This window comes from Ictalurus furcatus, chromosome 17, assembly GCF_023375685.1.
Source record: "Ictalurus furcatus strain D&B chromosome 17, Billie_1.0, whole genome shotgun sequence".
Taxonomy (NCBI): Eukaryota; Metazoa; Chordata; class Actinopteri; order Siluriformes; family Ictaluridae; genus Ictalurus; species Ictalurus furcatus.
In genome coordinates, this window is record NC_071271.1 from 7047575 (window position 1) to 7067838 (window position 20264).

At 40.5% G+C, this 20264-nt stretch overlaps 2 protein-coding genes across 3 annotated transcripts in view; one reads left to right on the forward strand and one right to left on the reverse strand.

Annotated features, from left to right (window-relative positions):
- Nucleotides 1-6455, reverse strand: part of tubd1 (tubulin, delta 1) — an 11847-nt gene extending 5392 nt beyond the window's left edge. For both annotated transcript variants that reach the window (XM_053646816.1, XM_053646815.1), the window contains exons 1-4: nucleotides 4581-6455; nucleotides 3639-3786; nucleotides 3199-3415; nucleotides 2857-3088 (exon numbers count right to left, since the gene is read on the reverse strand). In XM_053646816.1, coding sequence (XP_053502791.1) covers nucleotides 2857-3088; nucleotides 3199-3415; nucleotides 3639-3786; nucleotides 4581-4731 — 748 coding nt within the window. In that variant the 5' untranslated portion in view covers nucleotides 4732-6455. The remainder of the gene's footprint in view (nucleotides 1-2856; nucleotides 3089-3198; nucleotides 3416-3638; nucleotides 3787-4580) is intronic.
- A 1208-nt stretch (nucleotides 6456-7663) lies between these two features.
- On the forward strand, nucleotides 7664-19744 carry rps6kb1b (ribosomal protein S6 kinase b, polypeptide 1b). The gene is made up of 15 exons (XM_053647404.1): nucleotides 7664-7872; nucleotides 9401-9444; nucleotides 9701-9821; nucleotides 9912-9980; nucleotides 10113-10260; nucleotides 11642-11699; nucleotides 11980-12080; nucleotides 12328-12418; nucleotides 13797-13887; nucleotides 15982-16089; nucleotides 16276-16338; nucleotides 16429-16506; nucleotides 16616-16723; nucleotides 16831-16943; nucleotides 18884-19744. Exons 1-15 carry the CDS (start codon nucleotides 7804-7806, stop codon nucleotides 19128-19130), a joined length of 1509 nt encoding a protein of 502 aa, XP_053503379.1. The 5' UTR covers nucleotides 7664-7803; the 3' UTR covers nucleotides 19131-19744.
- The last annotated feature ends 520 nt before the right edge of the window (nucleotides 19745-20264 follow it).

Genomic DNA, 20264 nt, shown 5'->3' on the forward strand with positions numbered 1-20264 from the left:
CTAAACACCACACCACCACACAGTGGGGTCCAAAGGTCTGAGAGCACTAGTGAAAATGCTTCTATTTGGCATTGTTTTCTAATTTAATAAAACAATTTTCATTAACAACTTGAGTAAAAAGTAGAATCTTTGAAATTGACATGAATTTCAGAGTTTCTTAGTGTTTAGTACGTCCCCTTTTTACTTTAATGACCGTGTGCACTCGAGCCGGCATGGACTCGACTTTTGTGTAAAACCTTATGATTCATGTCAGATCAAGTCCCATCAGAGAGTTGTCTGAACACATGCTTCTATAGAAGAGATTAGACATGTGGAAAATCTGAGCTTTTGTACAAAGCAGTTAACATGGTCAATATCACACATTTGCTTCCATTTAAATAGGAACCTAGAAATAGTCTCTTCAATATTAAATATTCAAGATATATAAAAAATATAATTTCTTTGTTTTAAATATTACAAAATTCAAAAACCTTCTGTTTATTTACTATTTTAAATGGAGAAAAAAAAAAATCCCAAATTTTCAGTGTGGTCTCAGACTTTTGGACCTCATTGTATGCAAGTACATTGGATATTTAAAGTTTACACACCCCTGTTAAAATGGCAGGTTTTTGTTAAGCAAACGAATGAAACTAAGGTAAATCATGTCAGACCTTTCCTCAGCTTTTACCACCCATTTGCAAAGTATGCAAATAAAATGAAAAACAATCAGAAACTTTTTAGGGAAAGTAATAAAAATAAAAAACGTACAATAACCTAGTTGTATAAGTATGCACACCCCTAAACTAATACAGCTTTTGATTTTATTACACCACTCTGTCTTTTTGAGTAAGAGTCTATCAGCGTGATACATCTTTACTTGGCAATATTTTCTCTCTCTTTCTTGCGAAAACATCCTTGATCCAGTAGATATGGTGTTCTTTTGTTGATGTGCTTTTTTGTTTGTTTTTTTGCACCAAACATACCTTTTGGAGTTGGTCTCATCAGACCACAACACATTTCAGCACATGGCTTGGGGTGATTTAGTTGTAATTTCGCATCGAGGGCGGAGAAAAAGTTCTGCCATGATTTATTTTAGTCTAATTATTTTTTTACATCACAAAACCTGCATTTTAACAGGGGTGTGTATCCATGTGTGCTTTATCTATACATATTCTCACACAGTTGTGAAAAAATAAGTGGAAATTGTTGGCTTTTTTGACATTTGACATCTTTATCCTTTGATCATTAACAGTGCCTATTAAGGAAGTTGATGTACTTGAACAAAGCCGCAAGGAAAATTAGCTTTTTCATTAATTTATTCAATAGAAATATCAATAGATGTGATATTCTTCTGTGGAAAAAGTAAGTACACCCTCGGCCTCATAAGCTAGTATCGCCCCCTTTAGCAGAAATAACTTCTTGTAGGTGTTTTGTTTAACTGTTCACCAGTCTCTGACGTCGGCTTGCTGGAAATTTTGACCACTGTTCCATTCAATATTCTTTCAGTTGCAAGATGTTTGAGGGTTTTCTTGCATGTTCTTCCCGTTTCAAATCCCCCCACAACATTTTTGACTAGGCCATTCCATAACCCTCAGTTTCTTCTTTTTGAGCCATTCCTTACTGGATTTGCTAGTGTGCTTAGAATCATTATCTTGTTGAAAGTACCACATTCGGTTCAACTTCAACTTTCGGACAGATTGCCTCACATTATCTTCAAACACTCTTTGATACGATGCAGAATTCATAGTTGAATCAATGAATGCAAGCTGTCCAGTCCCTGAGGCAGCGAAACAACCCTAAACCATAACATTTTCACCACCGTGCTTCACAGTCGCTATGAGGTGCTTCTCCTGAAAAGCTGTCTTTGGTCTGCACCAAACATGTCTGCTGTTACTGTGGCCAAACAATTCTATCTTTGATTCATCTGTCCAGAGCACATTATTCCAAAAGGCCTGGTTTTTGCCTATATGCTCATTGGCAAACTGTAATCCCGCAAAGAATTTTTCCCGGCACGCCTCCCATGCAGATCAAATTTTAATCTCTTTCTGATTGTAGAAGCATGCACTTTGACACTAACAGCTAGAAGACTTACTAGCAGATCCTGTGATGAAATTTTGGGGTTCTTGGAGACTTTTTTTTGCATCGGGTCTGCTCTTGGGCTGAATTTGCTGAAATGCCCAGTACTGGACAAATTGGCAGTCGTTTGAAATCTGCACCATTTCTAGATGATTTCCCTTACCGTGGAATGATGTATTTTAAATAATTTGGAGATTTTTTTTAAATCCCTTGCCAGACTTATAGGCATCCACAACCTTTTTTCTGAAAGCCTTATAGAACTCTTTAAATCTTGGCATGATGACACCACACACCTCAATAGCAAAGGGAACACCAGACACTAGATATGAGAGGGGTATTAATAAGACCGGTTCCACCTGCACTCCCTAAGCAGGTTATAATCACTGGCACCCAATCTCGAACACCTGATTCTAATTTTATGGATTTGAAGGCTTGATAAATGTATGGGGTGTACTTACTTTTTCCATGTCACTGATCTGTGTTTTTTTTTTAATGTAAATTGTGAAAATGACTACAAAATGTGGATTTTATGTCATTTGATAGAGTGAAGGCAGCATACACAGACCCTGCTAGCAATAAGAAATTCCGCATGCTCTGTATGGTGGACCTAGAGGTAGAGGTGTGCATCAGGACTGAGATCCCACAGGACCCTAATAAAAGGAACATGAGGAGTGGGCAGGAGTGTAATTTAAAAACAGTTCGGCACACACCTCTACCTGGAGGTGTCTTAGTGTCTGTCTATGTGTATTCACCTATGTGATGCCAAAACCCAACCAGCATACATCAGTAAAGCTATAATACCTATGGGGTTTCTGCTGTAGTGAACAGGCGAGTCTGCGGTGTATGCAGGCTGCAGCACGCTGCCCAGTTGATGAGCGATCACCTTGTTAAGGTCAGAGATAGAGATGTGCTTGATGTTCATCAGCTGGCTGCAGATTTTGTGAACCGTGTCGTTCTCATGCACCACGAGTGCGTCAGACAGCGTGTAGAGACGAGACAGCGTGAGAACTGAATTGTAGTTTTGCACGATAACCTGCAGACAAAAAATAAACCTAATCACTTCGCCAGACAATTTAACAACAACAACATTTTGCTGAAGCCTATAATACACTACTTTGAAAGGAACACTATGACTAAGTTTACCTCTCCTGTTCCATAGGGCCATGTCAGGTGATTGAGAATAAATGAATGCGGATAAGTGTCTCGCAGACACTGGGTGACATAGGTGCCCACTCCAGAACCTGTACCTCCTGCCACACTCATCGTGGCAAATATTCCTGCAAGGCGATCGCAGCGTTCTACCTCCCGCCTCACCAGATCTTCCACTGCCTCCTTGTGCTGAGGGCCGTGAACACAGTAACTACAGGAAAGTAATGACACGGACATCATACTGCATTCTAGCTCAAATGCAGATGTATTAATGAAATAAACACAAAAAAGGCAGCAGAGTGAGATCAAATGACTTACAGCTAAAACTAACAGATATGGTACAATAAAATACACTAATTAGGACATACATAGAAAGTAAAATAAAATGTATGAAAAGAAATATAAGAGCACAAACATACAAAAAGTGTTCTTACCCGTTTGCCCAATTGTTTCCAGAGCCTTGCTTCTGGCAGAAGTGGGATTTTTCCCCATATCTCCATTTTCCTGAGCTTGATGCCTTTGCTATGGCTTGAGTAATTACTTTGGGTTCCATGTCAATAAGAACTGCTCGTGCAACCAGCGCTAAACAAGAATCATGACATACACATTCACTAGACACCCAAAGGTTTGTGAACAGCTGACCAGAACGCTCATAACGTGCTTGTTGAACACCCCATTAAAGATTTATTCCCCCTTTACTGTTAGAATAACCTCCACTCTTCTAGATTTTGGAGCGTGGCTGTGGGGATTTACACATTCAAAAGTGACCTCAGGCACTGAAGTTGGGTGAAGAGGTCTGGGGTGTCCCGATTCATCCGAAAGGTGTTCTGTGAGGTTGAGATCAGGGCTCTGTATCCAGTTCTTCCACTCCAACCTTGGCAAACCATGTCTTCATCCATCCATCCATCCATTTTCCTTATCCTACACAGGGTTGTGGTTGTGGGGGAGCCTGGAGCCTATCTCTGAGAACTCCATCACAGGACACATTCACACGCTGTGGGCAAGTTGAAAACGTCAATCAGCCTACAACTCTTTGGACTCAGGGAGAACATGCACACTCAGGACCACAGGGAGAGGCAGGATTCGAACCCCCAACCGCAGAGGTATAAGGCAAATGTGCTAACCACGAGGTCTTCATGGAGCTCGCTTTATGCACAGGGGCATTGCCATGGTGGAACAGATTTGAGCCCCTTAGTTCCACTGAAGGGCAAGTACAGCATCCAAAGACATTATAGACAATGTTGTGATTCCAACTTTATGGGGAAAGGCCACATATGGGTGTGATGGTCAGGTGTCCATAAACTTTTGGTCATATAGTGTAACTACATTCAAAAATGTTTAACTTCTGAAGTATGCATATGACTACTGAGACTTACCTCCGTCTGAATTCTCCCTGAAGAGTCTCTCATCACTGCACTGTTTGTATGGTTTTGCATTTGCTCCAGTGGAGTCTTCATACACAGTGCTAAACACCTCTGGTCCAATCTGATTACCGCACTGACCTAACTGCACTGTCACAACCGACATGTTAGGAGCTAGATAACTACCCACTTACTAGAGCAAACTAGTTACTATGTACTGCTTACAAACTACCACAGGAGCCACACTCAACCCGGCCATGCCGTTAAACAGCACACGCGGCTTGCTAGCTAGCAGCTAGTCATGTGTCACCTCGAATGATCCGGCTGCTTGAGTCGACTCCTAGATGTGACCGTTGAGGGTAAATTTTTTAGGTAGATGTAAACATTGTCGTTACAGCGTAATTTCATCAAACTGCCTACAAGGAAATATCTCGAGCTGTTCGTTAGCGTGAATTCATTCATTTATCATTCCTTCAGTAACTCCAGGAAGTGAATTAATTCAGATAAAACTTTCGTGGGTTCGTTTGTTTAGATTTAGATATAGCACTGAAATGTCCCTTTCGTCGTTATTTATTCGCAAGAGAACCTCTCTCGCTGGTCAAATTATCGCAACCTTTGTCTGGGTTAAAAACATAAATAAATAAAAAAGGCAACGAACCGCTTTGGGAGCCGAGAGAGTCGGCTCTTATTGGTGAGCCGAGCCAAATGAGCCGACTCACTGAAAGGATCCGGAATCCCGTCACTACTAGCAACAGGTACAACACTTCCCTTATGTAGTAGGTTATCTAAGCTAACGCTATCTACTGTCTAAGTGACCGGTTGACATAGTGCTCGTGAATTTATTCGCGAGTGAACGGAGCAATGCTGGAAAACAGTGTAGCCAAATTATCACATGACTTTTCAACTCCGGAAGTTACAGACTACATATCCCATGAGCCTCAGCTAGCGATCTGGTCATATGACTTCCAGTCAGGCACATGTCCCAAATTCACCTGTATGCAATCACACTACTTCCTTTAAATAACCCAGTGTTTGTGAAGTGTGGCTTCAGCAGTTCTGATCATAACCTCTCTCTTCCCCGCCTCCCTCCCCACACTGATTGTCTGTTTGCTTCAAGTCTTTGTAAAAATGGCCTTTTAATTTGGTTTTGATAAAACCAGAAAACATGCACTTGCGTCTGTCTGTCTGTCCATCCACTTCAGGACATTAGTAAAATACATACGCTATATGGCCAAAAGTGTGTGAACACCTGACTATCACACTCATGTGTGCTTGCTGAATTTCCCTATCCAGATTTAGGCCCTTTTTGCTGTTTTGCTATTATTTGCCCATTCAGCCACAACAGCATTAATGATGTCAGGTGAGGAGGTCTGGGGCTCATCCCAAAGGTGTTCAGTGGGGTTGAAGTCAGGACTCTCTGCAGGCCACTCGAGTTCTTCCACTCCAACCTTGGCGAAGTATTTCATAATAAACCCTGCGTCATGCACAGGGGAATTATCATGCTGGAACAGGTTTAGGCTCTTTAGTTCCAGTGAAGGGAATTTGTAATGCTACCGCACACAAAGACATCCTTACCACCCTCTTCACCAACCCTCTTCCTTGAGATCTACCTTCCTGCAGGTTTAATCTCTAACCCAAATCTAACACATCTGTTTAAGTTGCTCGAGAACTTAAGGAGTTAAGGAGCTAGCAGGGATGGTGACCACTGGAATATACAATTATGTGCTTCCAAATATGTCGCAACAGTTTGGGGAAGGAGCGCATATGGGTGTGTTGGTCAGGTGTCCACATACTTTTGGCCATGTTGTGTATTTTTGTTTTAGGATTCTATTTTCACAAATTATAACTGATCATTGTGGCTCTATCATTGCGAATATTACATTTTTGTCTTTGACTAGAAGACTAGTACTATATTCAGTCATAGTGTGCTTTTTTTAGGCTGCATGCTTAGACATTTTGTAGTCTTTAATTCAGATTTACTTACAATGTAAATAAGTGTCCCTGTAATTGACACCAGTTCGATTTATTTTATTTAGTTTAGGTAAAGAATAAGAACGTCAAATAACACTGATGATTTTCCTGTAACAGCACTCCCTGAAGTGGTTTATTCCTCTTGGTTTATTCTGATCAGACTGCAAGCATGGCTGATTAATAAAGGTGCTCAAGCACCCCCTTTTGTCTGCTCTGGCAATCACATAGTGCCGTCCAATGCAGTGTAATATCTCAGAGAAAGCACTGGCACTTGTGTTCAGAGAGAACAAATGGTAAGGCTGAATTCCTAGCTCTCACAGGGTTAAGGGTTCATTCAAGTTAACTAAACTAACAAGTTAAGTCAGTTTAATTGAGTTAATTATATTAGACACCATTTATAAGATAAGCACTGTTTACTCTAGCCTCTATACCTGTATAATTTATTTGATTCCTGTCATTTAGTGAGAAAACATGATTCAAAGATAGCTAAGAATACAAACATGATAAAAAGCATAATGCTTTGCAGACTGCAATGCTGCATACCGCATCGCTTTCATACCACACTCTGAAGTGTCATCCATAATCGTTCGGATGTTTGGTGAAGCGGAAATGATTTTTCAGAGATGCTCAAAGTTTAAGCAAATTTATGGTAGTGTCATTTGTTATTATATGGTTCTACGAGCACGTTTGCCTCGCACCCACCGGGGTTGGGGGTTTTTATCCTGCCTCAGTGGGGGCTTGATGGTTAAGGCTCTGGGTTACTGATTTGAAGGTCGGGGGTTCAAGCTGCCACTGTTGGGCCCTTGAGCAAGGCCCTTAACCCTCTCTGCTCCAGGGGCGCTGCATCATGGATGACCCTGTGCTCTGACCCCAACTTCCTAGCATGCTGGGATATGCGAAGATATCAATGTGCTGTATGTGATAAAATGATAAAGGCTCATTATCATTCTCTTTACTTGACCATGCATTTTACTTAGTTGCGGCCCTGAATATAACGATATTCTGTCTGTCTGTCTGTGCCACACAGTATGCATCTATGTCTATTTTTACTGAAGGTACAGTATACTGTAGTCATGATCGGGCTCCTAAAAGGGCGCGCGCGTTCTCCACTCGGCCATGTGGAGGCGTGCTTTATGCGCCGTAGTGCGCCGCACTGCGCATGCGCAAATCTTAGCTGGTCATGGCGACAGTGTGTTCGCGTCCATGAGGCGGGAAGCACAACCTCTTCTCTCACGCTGGAAGCGGATTAAACGCGCTGAAATAAACCATGGCCGGTGTCTTCGATATTGATCTGGATCAGCCCGAGGAAAATGTCTCCGACGACGAGCTCGAGGAGGTAAGTCCCTTTCCTCCTAATATTTTGCACGCTTGTTCCAGCCCTGCCAGCTGGGCGGTTAGCATGCTCGCTAATGTAGGCCTGCTTTCCTTAAATGCCGAGAGGCAGAGATGTTAGGCCTCAACTGGGTTTGTCAGTGCAACTGAATACCCGTTTTGCGGGGGGGACGATTGTGTTGTGATTGGCCACTACTTCCGCGTCGACTCTGGAATCCCGCTGAGTTTGATCTACGTCGGCCAATCACAGCACAGTGGGCGGGGCTATTTCTGGAATACGGGTGGGAATAAAAATAAACGCATAACCGCAAAGCCTGGGCGAAAACAGCTGAGATGCTATGTGCTAACGTGTAGCGTAAATTCTTAGCTAGTAACGTCTCGACTATAAAGAATCATGTTTTATAGATTTAATTATGTATAATTACCGACGAATAAATAGTTTCGTGTCCCTCACCGCTCCTGTCAGAGACATGTTAAGTATATCAGGCTAATTATAGGTGTGCCGTGCTGAGGGCTGCTACAGTAGCGTAGCTTAGCCACCTAACCGCCACCTGTATATTGGTCCGTTTGATCAGTCCCCAGTTATGGACATGTACACTACATAGTACACTACGGAGGGCGCAGAAGCCTTTATTTCCTGCTGTATGTAGTGCACATATAAAGGAAATGGAGCTGTATTTAGGACTAAGTGAACAAGGTATATAAATATATCTGCATTATTCTGCATGTAGAGAGACTTGTACAAAGTTCATGTAAATCAGACACAGCCGCCAGCTTCATGATGCAGATCACTGCTAGCTTCTTCATTTGAACCCTTTCTTCTAGAAACTTCTACATTGTATTCATGTCCAGATTCTTTACTGTCTCTCTGTGTCTGTCTCTAAGTGTCTGTCTCTCTGTGTCTCTCTGACTCTCTCTCTTTGTGTCTCTCTCTCTGTGTGTCTCTCTGACTCTCTGACTCTCTGTCTCTCTGTTTGACTCTCTCTGTCTCTCTGACTCTGTCTGTCTGTCGCTGTCTGTGTCTCTCTCACTGTCACTGTCTGTGTGTGTCTCTCTCTCTCACTGTCGCTGTCTGTCTTTCTGTCGTTGTCTGTCCCTCTCTGACTCTGTCCCTCTCTGACTCTGTCCCTCTCTGACTCTGTCCCTCTCTGACTCTGTCTCTCTCTGTCCCTCTCTGACTCTGTCTCTCTCTGACTCTCTCTCTCTCTGTCGCTGTCTGTCTCTCTCTCTCTGTCACTGTCTGTCTGTCGCTGTCTGTCTGTCTCTCTCTGTCTATTTATTTATTCATTTTATTTTATGAGAATGACTAATAGTCCAGAGAGAACTATAGAAGTTTGCATTAATGTACAATAATGTTTTTAAGTGTTTGGAGGTGATTATAACATCATCTATTTTACTCACACATAAAACAAGCCTTAACTCGACTGTCCCTGAGTGTACACAGTAGCGTGGTGCTTAACGGACCTCGCCGGAATGCACGTGTGTTATTTATAGTGGAGTAATGAAGCTCATTTACTGTGTTCTTCCTCAAGGTGCAGATTAACGACCTCATGGATCAGCGCAGCGGCTTTGAATTGTGAGTATTGTTTCTTTTATGATTTTTTTTTTTTAATGAATGAATTTCATTTAAAGCAAATCGTTCCTCTAACTGCTCCGTTCTGTTTGCTCGGTCAGACTGTCAGATCTTTATCTCTATCTGGGCACGTCATGACACAATGTTTAAAACCCATTAGCTGCAGATTTCGCTGGTTAAATACTTACTGGTTAAATACTGAGACATGACACCAAAAGTAAAAATGCTGTCTGTGTTATCCGGCTTCACCTCATGACAGTAACATGGACGACTGCGAGAAGATCGAGATCTCGGAGGACAGTGTCAATCAAGGCACCGAGAGCATACGTCCTGAATGCTTTGAGCTGCTGCGGGTTTTGGGGAAAGGCGGCTACGGAAAGGTACGCGTCGATAAGGATTGTCTATTAAAAAAAAGTAAATAATTCAACAATCTTTGAATCAAACTTAAACGCGCCTTAATTTTGTTATAGGTATTCCAGGTCCGGAAGGTAGCCGGTGCCGGATCAGGAAAAATATTTGCTATGAAAGTCTTGAAAAAGGTTTGCCTCATGTTAAACGTCTCCTCAGGCCGCATCACCACAAATTAATATGAAGCAGTGTTTTTTCTTTGGGGCAAAAATGTCATTTACATTATTATTTTTTATTTTTTTGTCCCCCTTGTGACTTTCCAGGCCATGATCGTCCGCAACGCCAAGGACACGGCCCACACCAAAGCTGAGCGCAACATCTTGGAGGAAGTGAAGCATCCTTTTATCGTCGACCTCATTTATGCCTTTCAGACCGGCGGCAAGCTTTATCTCATCCTCGAATACCTGAGTGGTCAGTCAAAGTAAACTACATCGGCATTCTAAGAAACACTTTACTCTCTGGTTGTATTGGTCGTTTCTGGATGCGTCCACGTCTACGTCCGTCCTGCGTCTTCCGCGAGCGCTGGAGCTCCGTCTGTGAATGCCTGCTTTTCATTGCGAGCTGGAGCGGTTGTATTGCTTGTGTTCATGCAGCATACAGGTGGTCACACAGCACAGGGGTAGTAGTGGGTGTTAGCAGTATTACACAGATTTTGGCTACGATGGATATTGAAATTTTTCCATTGCGTATCATCACCAGCCTTAGCGAATAATTGGGCGGTTTTACAGATATTTTGGGTACGCCGGATATCGAATTCGTTTGTTGATTTGACGTCGTACGGCCTCAACATGACATGCTCGTGTCTCTCGTGCACCTCACAGACTAACTCCAGGACGTGACGATACAAAATGTTTATTTATCGATCATTTAGTAAAGTTTTTAAAGGCCAACCTGAACAAAAAAAATGTTTTGGAAACTCTGATTTACTAATGTGTGTATGTTGGTTAATCACCCATATATTTCCAACAGCCCATACAGGATCTCGCAGAGTTTCTTTTGTGATTGTTGCGGCCAAAAATGTTTGGTTTTGTTGTATCTTTTATTTAAAAAAAAAAAATTTGTGATGCAACTTTTGAACTTTGCGAAATTGCAGACGCACAAAATTGTCTTTCACTGTGATGTTTGTTGGTTAACGAGACCTTTTAGCAGTACTTCTGATTGGCCTCGGAAACAAATTAGCCGTTGGGGATTTTGTCCTTCTGTCCTTCTTGTGTATTTGATATGGATTTCTTAAAGTCCCTGTAAAGTGCCTTGGAACGCGATGCGCTATTCGATGTCTTGATGTAATTTCCACTGAGACTTACCACTGAAATTTATAACCGTTGGGGGTGGGACACTTCAGATTCTAGAGAGCATTTGATTGGACAGAGAAGCTGAAGTGCATAATGATGTCATCGAAATCGCTGATCCGTATCAGTGGTAGAGAGAGACTGTAAATATATATTGGGGCGGCTGTGGCTCAGGTGGTAGAGCGGGTTGTCCACGAGTCGTAGGGTTGGCGATTCGATTCCCGCCTCATGTGTCTCCATGTAGGTCTGCTGCCACTGGTGTGTGTGTGTGAATGAGAAACTGTGAAAAGCTCTTTGTAGAACCACTAAGGTTAAAAAGCGCTATATAAGTGCAGACAATTTACCATTTACATCTTCTAAATGCGAATTTTCTCATTGTTTTGGAGCACCCTAGCTTATAGATAACCTTAAGGCTGACATATTCATACTGAAAACCCCCCCAAAAAAGTAAGTGAATTTTGATTCATGGGGACTTTAACATCAGTATCTGTTGTCATTTCCAGGTGGGGAACTTTTCATGCAGCTAGAAAGGGAGGGCATTTTCATGGAAGACACTGCCTGGTAAGGATTAAGCTTATGTTTGCTCCCCGAGTATCACCTTTTCAGCAAATTTGCCTAATTTTAGGACTTTAGGACTATACAGTAGTCAATGGAAGAAGAGTAAAATAATGTTTCGACTAATCAGTGACTTTACAATATTGTTGTGCTCTTTGTTATGATATACTGTTATGATATTATATAAGATCTTCACTTTCAGACATAGAAAGCTCAGATGAGCTCTCTTGATTGGCCAAAATGAAATAAAATCACCAGAATGATCCTGGAGGCTTTTTACTTGCAGCTTTTACTTGGCAGAAATTTCGATGGCCCTCGGCCACCTGCATCAAAAGGGCATCATCTACAGAGACCTTAAACCTGAAAACATCATGCTCAATAGCCAAGGTAAAACTGATGCATGTCGTCATAAATTCTAAGAAGATTATTGTAGCAATGTTTCATGTGTGAAGTGTAAGGCGAAGTTGTGAAACAGAGCCAGGATTGGCTCCGAGTTTAGCTTTAGACATGTTTCATGTTATGCTACTGAAAAATCACTTGAAGAGTTTGTAGTTTTGTCGCATTGTATTGAAAGTGTGTCGTTTTTTTTGTGCTCGCAGTTTATTAAGTGTGTTTTTGTCTTTGTCTTGGAAAGGCCACGTGAAATTGACTGACTTTGGACTGTGTAAGGAATCCATTCATGACGGGACAGTCACACACACGTTCTGCGGCACTATCGAGTACATGTAAGTCGTTTCGTCACACGTGTGAGCTTCACGTTAGTGAACCTGTGAAGGGATCCATCCATTATGAAGCATCTCTGCACCTCCTTTTAAGCTTCCATGTTGTCGTTTGGGCTTGTGTGATGTTGATTTAAAAAAAATAAAAATTCCCCCCTTGCAAAATATTATGATAAACGATTTAATTGTCCAGACCCGATGTCCTTTTAAAAGAAAAAAGGAAAATGAGCATTTCAGTTTAAAGGAGTGTAGTGGAGGTGTGGATGGTGGAATTTTAGGTGAGTCTGTAGTAATATTATCGATGCTGTGAGCGGCGAAGGAGAGTATCAGTCAAAAACGCACCGGTGTATTTAATCACTTTTTAATTATCATCACCATTAACATCATTTGTGAAGTGTTAGATTTGACAATTGATCCCTTTTGGGTCAGTATGTTCCTTCCTTCTTTATTTTTTCCTCTTTCGGTGGCATCTATAATAAAATCTAGTTAACTGATGTATACAGTACTTGTCTAATGTTAGCTACATTGACTGCCTTTACATGCACGTTAATATTCTGATGTTAATCAAAATTTGGCGATATTCTATTTAGTATTGAGTCACGTAAACGCCGCAATCCGATTGCCCGATTCAGATGAAGCCAATCTTCTGATTCCCACCCGTGGAATATATAAGGTCTTCACTTTCAGACATAGAAAGCTCAGATGAGCTCTCTTGGTTGGCCAAAATGATCTGAACTTTGTTACATGTAAACATCTTATTCAGGAAATCCACTGAACGGATGGATATATATTTTATATATATATATATATAATATATACACACGCTCAGTTTGTAAGGAATCGTGGGTGCTAACAGATGCTTAGCCGTAGGCTCGGTGTTTAGGAATGGCAACTCGGACAAACTTACAACACGTGTATACAGGAGTATTTCGATGCCTGTACACATATAAACACCGTATTCAGAATATGGCTGCAACCTGAGCATAGACCTTAAACTGAGTTTGATGTGCATGTAAATGCAGCCGTTGATCGAGTCTCCATTTACCTTGACAGAGAGTGTACTGTGTAATTTGAGAGCATGAGATAAAGGGGGCGGGGCTTGAACTATCTGTTAATATTGGAGAGTTCGAAACTCCTGAACAGATCAAATCCAGGTTATTATATGGCTCATTTCCTGTTTTATTGGGGAGGAAAAGACTGCTCTATAGGTGTGTATTTGTGTGATGGCTCATACTATGTTCAACTGGTAATATAATTCGACTGTATGTTAGTGGACATTGTAGCGATTTAATATTGCATAGGAACGATAACATTTGTTATATAGCACAAGCCGATTGTGAATCATAATGGAAATGCAGTTGAATATTTTTGTCTTTTGTATTAGGGCTCCAGAGATCCTGACGAGAAATGGACACAATCGCGCTGTCGACTGGTGGAGTCTCGGAGCCCTGACGTACGACATGTTAACTGGGGCAGTGAGTGCAGTTTCTGTCATTTTCACTTGTTTAGTTAAATAGGTGTCACCTTTTGATGTGTTCCATACAGTGGTGGTTTCTTCTGTTTTTCTGTATATCTCATACTAAATATAGTTTTAGATCTTCAAACGAAATCCAACATAAAACAAAGGCAACCTGATTAAACACACTACTGTTTTCATTTTTTTTATTGAAACAAAAAAAAGTTCCAACACCTATCATTTTTATGAAAAACTAATTGTCCCCTTAAACTTAAACTCTGGTTCTGCCACCTTTAGCAGCAATAACTGCAACCAAACACTTCTGATAACTGGAGATCAGTCTTTCACTTACTTCTAGGACTAGGACTTACTTATATGCTTTGGATCACAGGATTTTCTGGCAGAGAGCAGAATTCATGTTTCTTTCAATTATTGCAAGTTGTCCAGGCCCTGAAGCAGCAAAGCATCCCCACACCATCACACTACCTCCACCATGTAGATATGATATTCTTTTTGTGGAATTCTGTGTTCGGTTTATGCCAGATGGAACTGTTTAGAAGACAGGAGTCATGTTACACTTTCGACTCATCAGTCCACAGAACATTCTTCCAAAAGGTTTGAGGATCATCAAGGTGTGTTTTGACAAAGTTCAGATGAGTCTTAACATTCTTCTGGGTTGGCAGTGGTTTTCACCTCGCCACTCTTCCATGGAAGCCATTTTTGTCCAGTGTCTTTCTCATAGTGGAGTCATGAACAGTGATCTTTACTGATGCAAGAGAAACCTGTAGGTCCTTTGATGTTGTCATTTTGTGACTTCCTTGATGAGTAGTTGCTGTGCTCTTGGAGGAATTTGGGAAGGTTCACTACAGTGTCAAGTTTTTTCATTTGGAGATAATGGCTCTCACTGTGATCCTTTGGAGTCCCAGAGCCTTTGAAATAGTTTTGTAACCCTTCCCAGACTGATGGATTTCAACCACCTTCTTCCTCATCATTTCTTGATATAGTGTGTTACTGGGTAAGACCTTTTAACCAACTTCATGCTGTTGAAAAAGTTCTATTTAAGTGTTGATGTGATTGAACAGGGTTTGCAGTAATCAGACCTGGTTGTGTCTAGTCCAGCTGAACCCCATTATGAATGCAGTTTCATAGATTTGGGGAATTGGTAACTATGGGGGCAAATACATTTTCACACAGGCCCAGTTGGTATTGGATAACTTTGTTATTTATTGAAGCAAAAAACAACAACAAAAAAAAATCATTTGAAAACTGTATTTTGTGTTTACTCGGGTTTCCTTTGTTTTATCATAGATTTTGTTTTAATTTCTGAAACTATTTAGTATGAGATCTACACAAAAACAAGAATTTTTTGGGGGGCAAGCAGTTTTTCACAATACTGTATATGTACTCTAATGCAAGTGAGCTTGTTTTAACCAGTTGATCCAACAGCAAGAAATGGACACGTTCATCTATTATGTAATTTCTAGAAATATCTACAGATTTCCATATTGCACATTCGTCATCAGTGTATTAAATAAAAGAAGACATTTTAGCCATGAAACATATGGAGTTAAATTATTTGTCATCGTTAATTCTGTGAGCAGAAAGCACAGGCAAAATGCCACAAAAACGAGAAAAGCACGTCATTTTATAAAGAGCCAAACTGGCTATCAGCCAATGAGATTTCTTTTACTCCTTTATTCTTACTGGTTCACATATACCTTGGCAACAACAGTACAGATTTTGGGGCCCGATACCTAAAAGCATTCAGGTGAATGAATACCCAACATTGATATTAGGCACATCATAAACACTGTACACTTTAGTCGTAGCCAGCTGTGCCAAAACCTATTAACACTTACCCAAATAAATTTCGATGGACCAACCTAGATATGAGGTCCCGTTTGTGTCTGTGGGGGAGAAACCAGCCACCACCGTCTAAACCACTGGGGGCCAACTGTGAAGAACTTTTATTTAGTCGGGCTTACAGAAAAACAGAAATATAGGTTGCTAGCCAGTTCATCATGTAGTACATTAGTTTGTTGATTTTATTTTATTTATTTATTCATTTTTTTGGTGTGTGTGTGTGGAGGCTGATACTGTTTTGCCTTTATAGCCACCATTTACTGGGGAAAACCGGAAGAAAACCATCGACAAAATTCTTAAATGCAAGCTGAATCTCCCACCCTACCTCACACAAGAAGCCAGAGACCTGCTTAAAAAGGTAGGACAACACACACTGTGATGATATTTTATTATAATTTTTTCTTCTCTGTGTGTGCCTATATATGTGTATATATATGTGTGTGTGTGTGTGTATGTGTATGTGTATGTATATATATATATATATATATATAAAATAAATTTAATAATTATTATTATAATTTTTTTTCATTTTAAACATATCCAGCTGCTGAAAAGGACGGCCTCATCTCGTCTTGGAGCTGGACCCGGAGATGCAACAGAGGTGCAGGTTGGTAAACGCTTCTTTCATGTTCGTGAAGTTTATTCTGTTCATATTGTCTGTTGAAATAAATTTTGTTGGCTTTTTTGATGTTCTTAGTCCCATCCGTTCTTCCGTCACATTAACTGGGAAGACCTTCTTGCACGGAAAGTAGAGCCACCATTCAAGCCTTTCCTGGTGAGTTCTCGCCTGCTCTTGTTCCTTCACTTGTTTGTTTGCCAGCTGGCACAGTAGGGTTTAAATACATCTATGCGATCTTAAATGAACTCTGCTTTCGCTTTCATAGCAATCCGCTGAGGATGTGAGCCAATTCGATTCGAAGTTCACTAGCCAGACTCCTGTAGATAGTCCTGATGACTCCACACTCAGCGAAAGTGCAAATCAGGTCTTCCTGGTAAAGCTGCATTTTATTATTTATTTATTTATTTTTGGTTCGTGTAAATGTAATAAGAAACTGCCTTCTTTAACCCCTCGGACATGTTCGTATTTTAAATTCTTTAGGGCTTTACGTATGTAGCTCCATCTGTGTTGGAAAACGTGAAGGAGAAATTCTCATTTGAGCCAAAAATCCGATCACCTCGTCGCTTTTTAGGGAGCCCAAGAACGCCAGTGAGGTAATGAGTTTAATAGCTGCATGTAGGTTTGCATTGTTGATGTGTGTTTTGTATTATGTATTACCCAGGAAGAGATTATCATGTTGATTAATTAAACAATGACACAAATTTTAGTTATAATACTTGGGTTGGTTTTTATAAATTATCTTGTTTTTATCAAGGCAGATTTATGTATAGTGGATATTAAAAAGGCTACACACCCCTGTTAAAATGGTAGGTTTTTGTGATGTAAACAAAAAATGAAACCAAGAGATTTTTATTAGATTCAGGTCTGGACTCTGGCTAGTCCATTCAAAAACATTGATGATCCTTTGCTGAAGTCATTCCTTTGTTGATTTGGATGTATGCTTTTGAATATTGTCGTGCTGAAAGGTGAAATTCCTTTTCATCGTCAGGTTACTAACAGACTGGTATTTTGTAGCTATTCATGATTCCCTCCATCTTGATAAAAGCCCCAGTTCTGGCTGAAGTAAAGCAGCCCTAAAGCATGATGCTGCCACCACCATGTTTCACCATGGGGATGGTTTTCTGTTGATGTGCTTTTTTTTTGCAAGGAAATATCTTTTGGAATTCTGGCATAATAAGTTGCATTTTCAGTTGAATTTAGGGAAGCCACTTGAAGCATTCATTGTATTGAACTATTTCAGTAGCTTTTGTTTGTTTTGTTCATTGCAAACAGCTGAAAGTCTGTACATTTTGACAATAAACCTGATTTGCAATGGGGGTTGAAAAATTTTGTTTGCTACTGTACATCACAAAATCCTGCCATTTTAACTGGGGTGTGTAGACTTTCCATATCCACTGTATATGAGGTTTGCTGGCAGCATGACCGTTCTCATGTTTGGCTGCACAAGTGCCTACACATGAAATATTCAAGGAATGAAACACGACTGGACATGCTGGAGAAGTGAAACGGTTGATCACGGGGTGGTGAGATACGGTCCGATGCATAGTTACTGTTAGCAGTGCAAAGTTGATTATTTTCCAATAACAGCGTGTCCAGATGTTTTATACCTCTTGTACCACAGCAATTTGCCAATGATGACAACTTTTTTTTACTTTATTTAGGATGCCGTATGTTGTGGAAGTTAGTTCCTGTTATCACTTGCATTATATCAGCTATAAACAGTTGCCTCACCAGCCTCTCTTTCTTCTCTCTTGTGAAATTAATGTGTCGTGGTACTGAGGAACTGCAAAGTCCTCTGTCCTGAAGACTAAAAACTGACTGTTCCAAAATGCTGATCATAGTAACTATAACATCGTAGAACAGGTACATTAATGGTAAATGTCAACAGATTGATCGGTTTTGCTGATTAATCAGCACCGATTGTTGAAACTATCAATTATCAGCGAAAATCCACACAGATTAGTTTTTTCCCTGGTTGCATCCACCGTGGGAGTGGCTGAGAAGAGTTCGCTGTCATTTTACAGTATGAGAGCGGCCTCTAGAGGCGAAATAAAAACCATCACAGACAAATTTTTGTTGTGTTGTTTGAAGTATTTTTTATTTATTTTGGATGTCTATTTTAATTTGTTTTTTGTAGTGTTACTGTTTGGTTCAGCTTGAATGTATATATTTATATTTAATCTAATATTTTAGTTAATATTTATTTTAAAAAATACAGTACATTTTCAAGGTGCGGGCAGTACTCTTTATTGTTGCAGCAAAGTTCAGCAATATTTTACTTTAAATGTTATGATTTCATTCATTACCAGATCTAAAAACTAATCAATCGGTTGATTAATTGGTTATCGGCAGATACTGCCCAACTAATCCTCTATCGGTTGACCTCTAATTAATACAAAAGCCCGGGATTTGCCTCGCAACCTACATTACTGTCAGAGCTACTGCTACGGAACACCTTCTGACCAATTGGACTTGAGTATTCAACAGTGCTGTTTTATGTGTTTTCTAATCTTATTGTTTTCTTATCTTCCAGTCCAGTGAAGTTTCCTGGCGACTGCTGGCCTCGATGTCCCGGCATTCCTGGCTCTTCCACTCTTCAGTCCCCATCGGAGCATGCTATGGAAGTGTCTACTGCGGATCAAATGGAGATCTCGGCCAGCACCGAAGTCACCGCTCCACTACCCATCAGACAACCCAGCGGCTCGGCCATGGGCACATTCAAACAGCAAGCGTACCCTGTTATGGCGAAACGGCCGGAGCATCTACGCATGAACCTATGACCTAGAGATTTGCTACGATTTGCTCTCTCAGTTTCTTTTATATGAATAAGGGGAAGAGAGAAAAAAACACAAATTCTCCACCATCACAGAACCTAGTCTGTCCTTCACTGATCTGATGAGCATGTGCGCTTCACTAAGCTCAAGAAACCTCAGCCCACATTGTTCTCAGATGCCTCGTGTCACATCAGATGGATTGAGTCTTGGGCCTTCTTTTGGCGGAATTATGTTCTTTTTTTTTTTTTATTTTTTAATACATGATTGTACCATCAAAGGAATATGAAACACATAAACAATAATCAAACGTCTGGCACAGTTTGCTCAGTGTGCAGACTAGGTGACCTGGTGCTCCGTGCAAGATGATCAAGTGCTGTTGAGGAATTGCTTCCATGTGGAATTCTTTGTGTTTTTACAGTATTGCTTGGGAAGCCAGAATGACATTGAGAATCGTTGTTTATCGAAATTAAGGGAGAAATGAATTTGTAGGGACTCCATCAAGCAGAGATCGATAAGCTGGCGTAAGGTCTTATTCTCTTTAAACTGCGTGTACATCCCACGGTGATATTTAGATGATGGGTCATTACACAAAAGCCTCAATAAAAAACAAAGACATTTGACTTTTAAATCTTTTTTTTGTGTTGCATGTGGCCAAAAAAACCCCCACGATACATATTCACTGGATCTTTTAACCTGATTCCACCCCACCCCCTTGCATTTTTTTAATTGTTCCAAGTCACTTTTCTTGTGTGAACATGAAGTATGCAGGGTTAGATTATTTTGTATATTTGTGCTTGCAACAGTTCAAATAATTCAAACTGCACATAGTCCTTGCGGGGTTGACAAACATTTGATACATCCCTAAAAAGGCCAAAGATACTTAATATTCTTACCAATCAATTGTCTGACCATTTAAATGGTGGGTTACTTTAGGGTCACACAGTTTTTGAACGTTCTTAGGCCTCACGTCTCTTTGGTGTGACTCAAGAAGTCAGCGTGGAAAAGAATAGTCAGTGTGATGCAGTTATTGTGTTTTTGTTTGGTTCGTATCTTGCAACTGAGGAGATGAATTCAACTTTGCACATACAGTCGCAAATATATATGGTACTGACCCAATGAACCACAAGAATGTACATACGC